Source organism: Monopterus albus, unplaced genomic scaffold, assembly GCF_001952655.1.
Source record: "Monopterus albus unplaced genomic scaffold, M_albus_1.0 scaffold54.1, whole genome shotgun sequence".
Classification (NCBI taxonomy): domain Eukaryota; kingdom Metazoa; phylum Chordata; class Actinopteri; order Synbranchiformes; family Synbranchidae; genus Monopterus; species Monopterus albus.
In genome coordinates, this window is record NW_018127934.1 from 957,646 (window position 1) to 972,112 (window position 14,467).

General features: G+C 38.1%; 1 protein-coding gene across 1 annotated transcript; it reads left to right on the plus strand.

Annotated features, from left to right (window-relative positions):
* Window positions 1–954: 954 nt before the first annotated feature.
* Window positions 955–5,509, plus strand: LOC109961317 (cGMP-gated cation channel alpha-1; the record flags this gene model as incomplete). The annotated part of the gene is given in 8 exon segments (XM_074527640.1): window positions 955–1,043; window positions 1,164–1,266; window positions 1,336–1,355; window positions 1,432–1,503; window positions 1,599–1,703; window positions 1,975–2,081; window positions 3,969–4,579; window positions 4,685–5,509. Coding segments are annotated over 8 exon segments (1,932 nt in total), but the record flags the coding sequence as incomplete, so codon positions are not given.
* Window positions 5,510–14,467: the final 8,958 nt, after the last annotated feature.

Sequence of the window (14,467 nt, forward strand, 5' to 3'; positions counted from 1 at the left end):
ATGACACAGTTAGCTGGACTCTGTGCTTATACTGTAGATGTCAGTTATCTAGTTATGTTCTGATATTATTTTAATTGGTGTACAATGATTGATACAGTGAATCTGTGGCTCTTGGGAGTGGCCAGCTTCAAGGTCTAAAAAAATTAAAATTATCAATTGATTACAAAAAAAAAAATTACACGAGGATCAAAGAAAATGGACTTCGTATTACATTAGCAAGTGGAGAGGGTAAGTTTATTTACATGAAATGATTGAATTATGCTGTATTTCCATAATTGCATAGTGGAACGTTTCTCAACTCATCTGTTAGACTTTTACTCAACTTTGAATGTCTTCTGGTTCACACAGCTCTCTTTACTTTTTCTTTTTTTACCTGATATGAAGGCCAGGACATACACTCGCCAAGCAATTTATTAGATACACCTGTACAACTGAATGCAATTCAGCATTTGGTTGAATAATTTTATGTATGTTTATTACTAAGGTTATAGTTAAAGGTGCTGTTGTACTGAACTGTAATATATTCAGTGGTGTCTTAAGATTTCTCCTTACGAGGGGATCAGAATATTAGAATTGGATTAGATTGGATTGGACGGCAGTGCGAATGGCTGCAGATGATTTGAAAACAGTGTAGCGATAAACATAATAAAGCATAAACAGTCTTTCATGGACTGACACACCTCCTTATTGGAAAGCAATTGGTGAGTGGACACTTCAGATGAAGGATCATAGGAACGGATGCCTCATTTATGTAAAAAAAAAAGTGTTTCCTCAAGTCCTCTCTTTTCTCACATCATCTCCTTGTGCCTTGTCCTCACGTCTTACGTGAGTGGGGCTATGACACAAGGAAACGACACAAGTGAGGGAAACATGGATGCAGTTAAGGGAATTGGGATTTCTTCCTTATACAAAATTTTCACTTATCGTTGCAGGATAGACTGCAGATCTGCTGCCATGACCACCACCCTTCCCCACCTCACTGTGCCACCTCACAATGCACCACAACTTACCACTGACAATGCAGACAACAGTGAGGATAACATGTAAGCACAATTTCAAAAATATATTTGCAGTAATGTTAATTCAAAATATTAATAAGAAATGACAAGACTTGCCAGGGGTAACTTCACTGTGTGTGTGTAATGTACTGCATTTATTTTTAGAACTACGCCTCAGTCAAATCCTCAATGTCTGCTCAATGTGAATAACAGTAACAACAATGAAGAGTAAGTACACTTACAGATTCACAAAAAGATAAGTGAACATGTCCTTATTGATGGTTCTTAAATTCAGTTTAATCATGGCTATTAAATGTGTTAACTTTTTTCAAGGTAGAAAAAGAAAAAAGAAATAAAGTAAACTTTCTAGTAAATATTGCTATAATATAAACTGCTGGCGCAGTTTTTACTAATACATTGATTCACATTACAGGAAAATGGAAAAGGTGAAGAAAAGGGAAGAAAATGAGGCAAAAGAAAAAGAGAAGGAACAGGACAAAGAAACGTAAGTACATCATTTAGGCAACTTTTTTAAACACCTTTTCAAATGCTGTATACTTCAGGAAATTTAATCTTTACTTCTCTCCTCTCATTTCATAGGCCCAAAGAATTGTTTGTCATTAATCCATCTGGGAATTTGTATTATTACTGGCTATTTATCATCACATTGCCAGTCATGTACAACTGGACCATGATCATAGCCAGGTGATTTCTATGAATCACTTATTCTTTTTCAGCACTAATTTTCCTTTAGGTCAGTGTTTATATGTTTCCATTCTGCACCATTAAGTGCTATTAATGTCCTAGTCTAAATTAAGCTATTACAAATCATGACTTTGTGCAGGAGTGAAAAAAGCCATGTTTTTTATGACAATTTCAGTTATGTAATTTGAATTCTTTGAACTTATCACCACATCAGCTGCAGCTTGTAGCAGAATAAGACAGATGTTAGTTAAAACTCTTCTCATGCAAACAGGGCTTGCTTTGAGGAGCTGCAGCATAACTACCTCGTTTACTGGATTATCTTGGACTTCACCTCTGACCTAATCTACCTGGCTGATATGCTTGTCAGGACTAGAACAGGTACTGTAATACATAGGCCAGGGGTTTTCAACCAGTGGTTTTCGGCCCTCTGGTGGTTTGCAAAGGCATTGCAATTGGTTTTTGGCCATGAGTTCAATAATGTAATTACCCTATGGGAATCAATTTATTTAATTTATTTTAATAATCAAATTCATGCAAATACATACAATTTTGAACAGTCAATTTGACTTTAAAGATTAAAACAGTGCCCATATGGTCTAGCCACCATACAGCAGTGGTCCTCAGATTCTTATTCACAGTGGCGGTCCCTTGTCACAATCAGTTGAAAACTTCTGACATAGGCTAAACGGCTTTTCATACTCCATGCAGATGTCTGTACAGAGTCTGTGCAGACTCTCGTGGGCCTGACTGGTAAAACACACTGAAAGTAAGACCTGTAAGTGTGATTCCATTCAATCCACACTGAAAACGAGATGTGAGCAGCGCATTCTGAGTGTTTAAAGTCATCAGAGCAGCTGTCTTTCTGACAGCAGCACAGCAGCGGGACAAAGAATCTTTACCAGGCCAACCAACAACACAAATGTTCTAGTTTTCATTTGAGATCATCAAAAAGAAATGTAGCCTATCAATTTATTTATTTTATTGATTTTCCCCAGCTCGTTACAGAGGGAGAAAGTGAAAATGAAACTCAAGCAGCCTGATCAGTGGTAACAGATACCAGTGGAACCACAAACAGGATTTGTGAGGCTGTGGAGATTATGCTGCACTAAATGTAATAGAGGGGAAAAAATAAACATGCGCATGGTAGATGCGCATCTCACAAATTCAGTGTGGGATTGACTTATTTAATATAATGGAATTCTATCTGCAGTGTGAGATGGGCGTGAAATGTGCGTAGAAAACACTTCCAGTGTGTTTTACCAGTGAGACAAAATTTATGTCACTGGACCATAGTGGATACATGGATGTGGAAACTATTGGCCTTAAGCTTTTCAATCTGCCCAACGACTTTGAAAACCTATTAAAGTATAGGTTCACATTTGTTCAGGTTTCTCATGTTTTTCATTTACACTGATGAAGTTACTGGCTGCTGCATTTCTTCTATACTGCACATGAAAAGAGTGCCTTCTAACACAATTTCAGTGTTAGCGATAGGGGAAAAACATCTAGAGTCCTGTGGAAAAATACATTTTAATACACCCAGAAGTTACTATGATGCTTGGAATTTATCTTGCCTTACAGTATCCCTCCACTGCAGGTCAGTAAGGAAACACCTTATGGAGAGGTGAAGGAACTGTTACAAAAAGCTCTAGCTCTAGAAGACTTGCATATGCATAAAAGACATTTTTACAAATACTAGACAAGGACTCCAATGTTGTCCAATGTTACTCGCACCAAAACTGATCTTTCCACAGCAAGAATGGACAGCAACTGTTAATTAAAACTGTTTTAATATACATACAGGTGTACAAGTATTGTACTAAAAGAAAAAATATGAACTTATCTTTTAAGCACTTTTAAGAAATTGTTTTGCAGTGTGGTCGGTTTATATTTCATTACTTTTCAGATCTGAAAGCAACAGAGGTAAAACGATGATGAGAACCATGAGACCAAATAGTCCATTGTGAGCAAATATAGAACAATAATTGCATGAGTGCTGACACCCCTTACTATGAGACGTCTAATTTATCACTGATGCAGCCAACCTTTTCTAAAAGTTGCCTTATAATCTGAATGGAAATTATCTGTTTGCAATCAGGGGGTGATTGCAAAAATAGGAAATACTATTTACATGAACTAATACTGACACGATACTGATTAGCATTTAATTCCAATCGTTCACTAGGACTTTTACATAAATTCACCAAGGACAAAATTCATACTGTGCATGCTGTACCTATAAAGTTTGTACCACTTTAAATGCAGGTTACCTTGAGCAAGGCCTGATGGTGAAAGATGAGAAGCTGCTACGGGAACATTACCTCAACAGCTTCCAGTTTCATCTTGATGTTCTCTCCATGATTCCCACCGATGTCCTCTATTTTATCTTTGGCCTCAACTACCCAGAGATTCGCATTAACAAGCTTCTGAGAATTGGCCGCATGATGGAGTTCTTCACGAGGGTGGAGACTAGAACCAACTACCCCAACATCTTCCGCATTGCAAACTTGATCATGTATATCCTCATTATCATCCACTGGAATGCCTGTTTTTACTTCTCTTTTTCCAAGTCTATTGGCTTTGGGGCTGACGACTGGGTTTACCCAGCTCTGGACAATCCCGAGGAGCCTGAGTTTGGGCAGCCCATGAGGAAATATGCATTCAGCCTCTACTGGTCAACACTAACCTTGACCACCATCGGAGAAACACCACCACCAGCTCTGGACTCTGAGTTTCTCTTCCATGTATTTGATTTTTTAGTGGGAGTATTGATCTTTGCCACCATTGTGGGAAACATTGCCACCATGATCTCCAATATGAATGCTGTCCAAGCCCAGTTTCAGGCCCGAATTGACAACATCAAGCAGTACATGCAGGTAGATGGTGTTCCTTTTTCCACTTAAATTATTTGAACAAGAATTAGCAAAATTGTATGTTGTTTGGTTATACTGTCAACATTCATGTTTTTTTTTTATTGATAGGTTCGAAAAGTTAGCAAGGAGCTTGAGCTGCGAGTCATCAAGTGGTTTGATTACCTGTGGCATAACAGCAAAGCACAGGATGAAAGAGAGGTGCTGAGATATCTTCCTGACAAGCTAAAGGCTGAAATCGCCATCCAGGTTCACATGGAGACATTGAAGAAAGTTCGTATTTTTGCAGACTGTGAGGCAGGCCTGCTGATTGAGCTGGTGCTCAAACTGCGGCCACAGGTGTTCAGCCCCGGAGACTACATCTGTAAGAAGGGCGACATCGGCCGTGAGATGTATATTATCAAAGATGGAAAGCTTGCAGTTGTTGCTGATGATGGTGTCACACAATTTGTTGTACTGGGAAGTGGCAGCTATTTTGGTGAGATCAGTATCCTTAATATTAAAGGCAGCAAAGCAGGGAACAGGCGGACAGCCAACATCCGCAGCATTGGCTATTCAGATCTCTTCTGTCTGTCCAAGGATGACCTGATGGAGTCATTGATAGAGTATCCGGATGCTAAAAGATTGCTAGAGGAGAAAGGCCGGCAGATCCTGATGAAAGACGGTCTGATAGAGTTGGACCCAGCTAAAATTATGCCTGAGGCCCAAGAGATAGAGGCGAAAGTCAACAAATTATATATTACAATGGAACTGATGCAGACCAAGCTGAAGAAGATCCTGGGAAATTACAAGAACACAGACAGAGCTCTGAGATGTCGCATTGCAGATCTGGAACTCCTAACAGGGGAGGAGGTAGGAGTCGAGGATGAGGAGGAGGGAGAAGTGAAAAAGGAAGAGAAAGAGGTGGAAGGAGAAAAAAGGGAAGAAGAAAAAGTGAAGGAATGGGAAAGAGATGGAGGAGGGGGAAGAGGAAAAGGAGAGGAGAAAAGGGAAGAGAGGACAAAACTGAAGAGGACAGAACATGAAGATGTAAAGTGCAGAGAAGCAAAAGACAAGTAGAAAACTGATGAGGAAACTACAAAGCAGGAGAAAAAATGCTTAATACCTACTGGAACGTAATCAATTGTATTTTAAATTTATAAAATTAAATACAGTAATACAGTGGACAGATAATGACACTATTGACACTGAACTGAAATGTTAGCTTCACTCCTCCTATTTATTGTGATTTTCATGAAACAGAGTCACACAGTAGTGAAAAGTGTACTGCTATTCCCATTCCTGCAATAAACACTACTGTCCACATGAGGATAGCAAATAACAACTTAGGAAGCCCTGAAGCAGTGAAGCACTCTTTACACAAAAGGGTATATTAATTAGTAATTGACAATAAAAGTGATTAAAGCAGATAGAAAGTTTAAAACATACATTAACAGGATAAAACATAAAACTTTATAGCAAATGGCAAAACCAAAGCAGGGATAAAGGTTTAAATATAGGCAGCAGTGAACACGTTTCATCCGAAGAACAGTCACCACACCCGAGACAAGAGACAAGATATCAGACATACTGTATATGATAAGTTGGTCTTTTCCCAGTGTACAATCTGTAGACCAGCTGACTTACAGATAACTGATGCAGAGACCTGAACATGCTTTTAATATGTTTTTATATTTCTGTGTTTTGTGTAGAACTCATGCAGTTGCATTTTGGTGATTGTAGTTTTGGCAGTAAACATCTGTTTATTATTGTAACCATAATGATGAAGGTCCTTTAAACTTATGTTTTTTTGGAAGATTGATTCATTTTGACTGATCTTTTTGTTCATTTTGGTTGTTATATACACCACATTCCACCCACATCTGCTACAAGTTATCTATCCCTTTGTTTTGTAGTAGTTATCTTTCAACAGTTATCTTCATGTCAGAAGAAAGCTAATTTGCTTTTCAGTATGTTACCCTTCACCCTGCAAAGGTTGCGTAGACAAGGTGATCAGTGCTTTACAGTTAGTACGCTTATTTCCTATTTTAATCTGTGTTCACCTGAAACTATTGTGAAAATTACTGTCATTTGAAATAATTGAATTCCTTTGGCTCAAGTGATTTTCTTAGTGAGTTTGTTTTCTACCCAAGTGAACCCAGAAGTGAGCAATGTCTAAACTGAAACAAAAATTCAGCATTCATTAATTAAAAAAGACAACTGTCACATGGTTTTCTGGTTTCTTGGTTTTGAGCTGAAATGCTCAAAGCCAGAAAATGTGCATCTACTTGGACGCAGATGCTTTAATCGGTAGAGAAACAATGAGACCCTTGATTTGATTTTGTTCAGAAAAGACCTAAAGAAAAGCTTGTTTTCACATGAGTAGCTCACAAATCTCTTCACTCATCTGTACTCTATACAGTGTATACATCCCCTCCACACTTCAGCTGTGTGAGCTTACATTTAGACCCAGACGTCTGAGGGAACAAAAATAAATGCGACACACTTTCTCTCTCCTCTAAATAACAATGCGAGAGCAGCTGGGCATGTGACTATTGATCATCTTTTGTGTCTCCTGGCACTGATGACTAGGTGGCTACAGCAGAGTCACATTCACAACTCTAATGCATTAATCTAGTCCCTGATAAAGTCAAACCAAGAAGAAATACAACCAATTTGTGAAAACTGGCATGAATGAATGAGGAACACAGAGTTGGTGATGAATTGTTGGAGTCCTTAGAGGAGCTGCCTGCGTCCCCTTATTTGTTTCTGTTCTTTCTTTTTTTGTTTTGTTTTCCATTTATAATTGACAGCATGATTCACTCTGGAACCTGATTTTTTGTTAATTAACGAAGAGACAATGACATCAAATGTTTTTTGTACTGTAATGCAGCAATTTGGAAATAAAAAAAAAAGCCGGGTTTTTTTGTTTAATTAGACCGACACACATCAGAGGAGAGTTTGCTGTATGTTCAAATGTGAGATGTTTATGTTGTGATAACCAATTTGCCATTTTCATTTTGTTTCAGTTTTGCTTGAAACATTGGATTAATCTTTACATTAATTAATGTGTTGATTTTTTACCATTAATAATAATAATAATTAAAAAAAACAGAAAACAGTGTCACATTTCTGTCAGTTAGTCCATTAACAAATTAATTGTTCTAGCACTATTTTGTAGTAACTTGATTGTGCAAATTCTGTTGTGTTTCTGTTTTGTTATAGCAGAATGTTATCAGAAAAGATGGCGGCCTTAAAGAACAATGAAGCATCACCTTTTAGCTTAAACACACCACCACACCCTTTTTGTATTTAAAATTAAACCTAAAATATGGTAATATCTACTACGGTCTGTTATAGGCTATGGAATCTACTATGGTTATAAATACATATGTACTCATGACTGATCTGATATTTTAATCGGTGCAGCGTGTTCTTTCATGAAGAATAATCGGAATCAAATATCAATTTTCAAACATTTATTATCATAACTAAACAGACCATCGAATAAAGCAATTTACAGAGCTCTGGGTTCCATCTCTATCTGAAGCCCTGACCTCAACAGCAAAACCGTTCAACCTGTCTACAGGATGAGAAGGAACACTGCCCTCCTCCATTCAGTTGTTTTTATACAATTTCAGATGTGCCCTTGTAAACTGGTCCGGTCCTCTCGTGCTGTTCCATTGGTCCATCTATCCATCCGTCCCCCTTCTGCATCCTTCCTGCTCCAATGGGAAAAGCAGCTTCCTAAAGATGGAGGAAATCCTACTCTGTCTAAATTCCTACACTCACTTGTTGCTTTGTTTCCAACTAACTAACTACACTCTATAAAACATGGCTTTCCATTTGGCTACTTAAACTATCTTGCCTGTGTGTGTCTGTATATGGCCCTGTCTTTTGAAGTTGTCTTTCTCTTCCTGGCCTCAGATCTAATCTCTGTTTCAACTATCCTAGAAACCCCAATAAACTTTAGCTCCCCCATCCCATCAGCCAGGTGGCGGTAATAAAACAACTGTGGACCCTCTTTGCTAGGCTGTAAATCTAATAAGTAAGCAAACTTATGTGTGCTCTAAACTAAATCTTAACTATGACAGAATTACCATACACAAAGTAAACACACAGGTTGACTAATCAACAAGCATAATGTTAATCTTCTACTAATTAAGTTCTTAATTCATCAAATGTTAGAATCAACCTTAAAGTATGCCTTTGTTAATAATTTTACACAACATCGGTTAACTCTGACTCGTTTATAGTGTTGTCTTAATTGTATTGTTGGTTTTAGGGCAAAGTGCTGTGATACATTTCCTCCAGTGACTACTCTTATTAAAGCTTCACTATATAACTTTTTTCTGTAGAAATCTGCTCAAAAACGTGTCTTAAAGTGGAGAAGTGCTGTCGAAGCCCCCAGAATCGCAGAATCATTGAACAGCGCTGGCAGCAGCAGTGCAGAAATATTAGCATCTAAAAGATCAGTAAGTTTTGCTGCATTCTCATTTATTGTAATTTCAAAACAATAAATATCTGAAGAGCTGGGCAGAGTGTGGCGGATCATAGCAGAGCAGGGAGAGGTTAGCACTGGACGGAGCAGAGTGGATTGATTTGGAGTTTCATGTTAATGCTACCTTAAAGTTCTACTGTGGCTTTCATTGCAGCTTTAGTGGGTGAGTGAGTGGGTAAGTCTGTTGGAGAAACTAATCCTACCCCACGGCACTAGGTATTTCAGGAGCTCACAGTTTACATCAGCAAATGGAGTTTTCTCACTTGTCAAAAAAGCTGCTGTTCAGTTTGTTTCATACATTTTCTGTATATACTTTATGTAACTATGTAGATGTATGTTCTTTTATTGATGTAGAAAATGTAGAGCTTGTATCTGTTTTTTGTCCACAACCATGTCTCATCCTTTAAATTCCCTGATTTTGTCTGAAACTGCATGCCCTGTATTTGTATTAATATTAATGTTGCATATTCTGTGTTGCCATGAATCCCACTGTGATAGCCAATGAAAATGTCTTGCAGACTGAGCACAGTGAAGTGATGGAGAGCATGTTAGTTATTTATCCTAGGGAAATTGCTGCCTATGGGGCTGATTTCCCTGAGGAGCTCTTTCTCAGTGAATTTCAGAGCCCAGAGGGCTTCATGATATTGAACAGTATTAACAACATTCATCCAACACAAAGTAAAAGGGTTTTATTTTAACTACAGATGAAGACATGAACTCCAGCAGTAAAATTGTTTTCTTGCAGCTATAGTATATAGAAAGTGTCTTCAAGAACGATGCTGCCAGTATTCTTTATCTTTGTTATTGTCTACAATTCTCATGAAAAGACTTCTTTCCCCTGTTGGTGACTTGTAACCGCACCCCCGTTCTTTTCTAATAAAGACTTAAAAACACTTCATGCATATACTATATACTATATTTTAAATAATGACTTAACATTTTCCTGAAGCAGCTGGGAAATGCAGTTTGAAGAATATTTTGGACTTGTCAAAGAGACAAGAGAAACAGACACTGATGATGACTTCAGAAGGCCTAGGCCTCTAAAGAGGAGCAGGCCTGAGAACAGCCCTCCTACAGTGAGTGGTCAAATCAGGCCCAGCCCAGAGGAAAAGACCATCAGAGGAAACTAAGAATCACAGCAGGCCCATTCTACAGCAGAAGAACCGGAGTTATACATCATGTCTTTGTCATGTCTCCAATACCAGGCATTATACTGGAAAGACAGAATCCAGGGTTGATGAATGAAGAGGTGAATGATTGTCTTAAGATATGTGAAAGGCAGAAAATGGGAAGTACTAGTGAACTGGGTGAGATAGAAGGATAAAGCACTGCTATAGGAATAATTAAGTAAGTAACACCGGTTCACTGTTTGGCTTTACAGGAAATGGATGAAGGACAGCACGGATGACGTCAGATCTACCATCCTGACTGTATTATTAATTGTCTATGCAGAGGAAACTCGTGGTTCCGGCTTCCTGCAGCAGCTATGCACTAACCTCTCTGTGTGATAGGGCTTCAGATAGAAACGGAATCCAGAGCTCTGTATTGCTTTTCTTGAATATTTTTTCTTAAATATTGATTGTAATAAATATCTCAAAGGACAGATTTGTCTTTGAGCATTCTTCATAAAAGGACATGCAGGACTGGTTTAGTCCAACATTAAGCACTTTTAATAAAGGATGTTCAAGAAAGGAATGTCAAGTTGTTATTCAAGCATCGCCTGATGGGGCTTGTCTGGTGTAAAAACTCTATAAACTGCCTTGGGTTTTGCATTTAATGTAGCTGTGTTGAAAAAACTGCCAACACCCTGCTGACCCCTCTCCCCCAGGTCTCACAGGTCATAGTACATTAATGTTGCATGTGGAGCAAACGTGTGAGGTTATTCGCTGACAAGAGTGTTATTATGGCTCAGTCTGGACCTGCTTGTACATGTAGGTGTACTGTACCTTTAGTGCAACAAAAGCTTTGTCCATCTGCATGTAGAATACTTTGTCACTGCTCATTTTAGGTCAGGCTACAGTGACAAAACTGTCTTGAGTGAATTCATGCCTTTTTTTTTTTTTTTTTTGCAGCACAAACACGCCCTCTGATAACCTTTATCTGATTAGTGTGTGACAGTCTGTTGTCAGTCTATAGTGTACACAAAAGTGCAACAAGCAACAAAATCAAGCTCTCACATCATCCCTTTTCCCCTCTGGAACATAATGTTCAGCTGTCAGTGTATGAGGTAAGAACTAATTAGGAAACAACTGAGAAGCAATGGTCTTTCATTAGCAAATAAATTGCCGTCCCTGGTTACATTTGGAATTGATCAAAGTAGATTGCCCCTAGCCAGGCAAAGCATCACTGAGGCAGCTGTGAGTAGAACTGATGATACAGTAGCTGAAGCTATATTCCTCTAACCGCTGCTCTAATTGTTTCACAATATGACATAAGAGAAACTGTGTCTAAACTGCTGGCACCATAACTTCATTTTATACCATAACATCGATTCTGACTGGTTGTCACACTTTCTTTCTATCTGTCTCAAATAAATCAAAGTTCTTCCTTTGTTATAAGCATTAAATTATTTAAATCACTGAGTGAGGTTTTCGTAATCAGCAGCTGAATATCAGATGCCTCTTTCAAAGTCACCCTAGATAAAAAAAAGAAAAAGAGCAACAACTTTAAAATAAACCTTTTTGACAGCTTTTACAAATGCATTACATCTCAACTTGTCCTTGTCATATTGTAAACAATGTCTGTCAATCACAAAAGCATATTTTTTTTGTTTTTCACTCGGCGCGGTGTCCATCAAACTTCCAAGAACATCTTTTTGCTGTATTCCTCAGGCAGTTTAACTTAATATTTCCATCAAAACATCTCTAGATTTTTGAACAGACTTACTGTGAGACAGATTATATGTCACTGTGTCTATCTCTGAGCTACAGTGTGGATCTGCAGATGTTATCAACGCAACTAAAAGAACTAGAAAAGTTAGGGACCCACAGTTTCATAACCTAAAACGGTCTTAAAATCTGGTCTTACATTTTTTCTCAAAATCTTACTTGAGTTTTATGCATTTATAAGATGATTTATGGATGAATTTTTATGCAACTCCCTGTATTCCTCCTTCATTATTTATGCAAACTGGATTTTTCATTTAGGGACTTTTGATTTCCCATTGGTTCATCACTGAATATATTGCATCACCATATGCATCTTTGCATAGTCCCAGTAACAATGATAATAGATTTTAATGGTGTGATGACATTCAAAGTGGGTGCCATATACTTGAGATTTTTTTTGTCTGTAATTAGATTTTTTCCCTTTCAGTTAACTGACTAACTCACTAGGGAAAATATAGTTTCAATATTATTTACACTGAAGTCTTTAAATAAATATTTTCTTTCAGTTCATCGAATAAAAAAATAGGCTGTCCTCCTGTCACGATGAACTATTATATAGCATTATAGTTTGGCAACATCTAGTGACTGTATTAGTTACAACACGAGGAAAGGAATAACATAGGCACAAAGTTCGCAACTTTCCCTCAAGGGGAACTAAGTTCAATTCCAACATGTAGCTTGAGTTTTTATTCCTAAATGTAACAATGTGATTTTGTTCCCAAACATGACCAAGTGTTTTTCCCTAACCCTAAACAAGTAGTTTTTGTGACTAAACCTAACCAAGTAGGCTAGTTTGTGTGACAACACTGAGTTAGAGTTGAGAGCTAGCAGGCCATTGTAGTTATACCTGTTCCTGTGACTACAAAGGTCCGTAAACACTTGGTGCCATGTACCTTGTTACTCATGTTGGAACGCCAGTCACTGAATATAGAGTAGCTCTGTTTTCATCCCTTGCACACAAACACTCCATCAATCTCCATCATAATGCTTTTGGCAGAATTTACATATCCCTGGGGACAAAACTTTGTTGTGACTGATATGAGTTTCAATCACCATTAACAGGCAAGATAGAGACAAACCGAAGAAAAATCTCATTTGCTGACATAAGTTGGGCCTAACACATAATAAAATCCCTTGTTACATCAATCATTTTAACATCTGGTAAATTTCAATTTGGGGTAATTTAGATATTATTCCTGCAGCACACAAAGCTATGGATTACTCAAACATACTTGCACTCTAAACCACACTATAGAGCATCATGGAAACAGTGTAAGAAAAACACTTAAAGATGAGAATGTGAATTTAATGGTCTACACATTTCATTTGTTTTGTATCTTTTGTACTGCTTTTTGTGTGTGTATATCTGTGGTCCTGCTGTCTTGTGCTACATCGTAATGCACCTGGCAACATGAGTATATACAATCTTATATGGCAGTATAGTCTAGAGCACTACAACAAAAATGCCTTATGACTGAGCTTTCATATTTAGATCTAGCATTTTATGTTCAAATGACAACATTAATTTCAGAATTTTTGTTGTAGAGAGTTGAAATAAAGCTAAAGTTAAAATGTATGTTTAAACAAACTCTAAACCACTTGACTGGGACCCAGAGCTTTAAATGTGTTGTTTCACTGACTAAAATGACTCTGTGCATCTGCCTTTGTGCCTTGAGAAATATAGTTGTCTGTGGAAAAGCTGGATTGATTGGATTTGATCTGCCATGGAAAACATGTAAATGTAACCCACGTAGACTTTACTATAGCACTGAAGGCTAAGCAGATGAAGGAGGTTTATCTGATGTGAACAGTTTGGTGCCTAGAGGGGATCTCAGCCTGTTAGTTGTGAATGTTGGTCTGACAGTAAAGGGGACAGGCACAGCCATTCTAGCACAGTCATACAGCATTGTACATTTCTTTTCTCTCTGGTGCACTATGAGGATGATTTGAGATCTTTTTATGAGTGGATAGTAGTTGATCTGCCTAAATATGATATATCCAACAAAACAGACACTGAAAACTCATCTTAAGGAGACGGTGCTGAAGTCGCCTGACATAACAGCTAAGGGTTAAAGAAGTGTTAGAGTACACACACTGCCAGCGATATTTCAATATCCTGTTTGTGACTCCTTTAAAGAAGATCATCTGAAGCATCTCAGAAGATAAAGGTATACGCAAGGAGTGCTGATTGCGCAGAGGGAGACCATCTGTTATTCATGAAGTTTAAAACACCAGCCACAAGTGTTGTGCGTCACTGAGTGCGCACGGTGCACTGCCTGTTGCTGCTAGGAGAGAGGCTGTGTGCTCACGCCTACAGTCAACAGGCTCTGATGGATACTTAGAACAATTTCATCGCGTTTTGTTTGCATTATTTTGTGCTGCAAAGTGCGGGACGGTCGGAGACAACACGGATCTTGAAAGGAGATGTGTAGAGATCATGAAGCCTTTATGCTGCGCGCTATATGGTGCACAAACGCAAAATCTCTCCCACCTCACCTCAGTAGGTAGATAAGACTCTTGAAAATT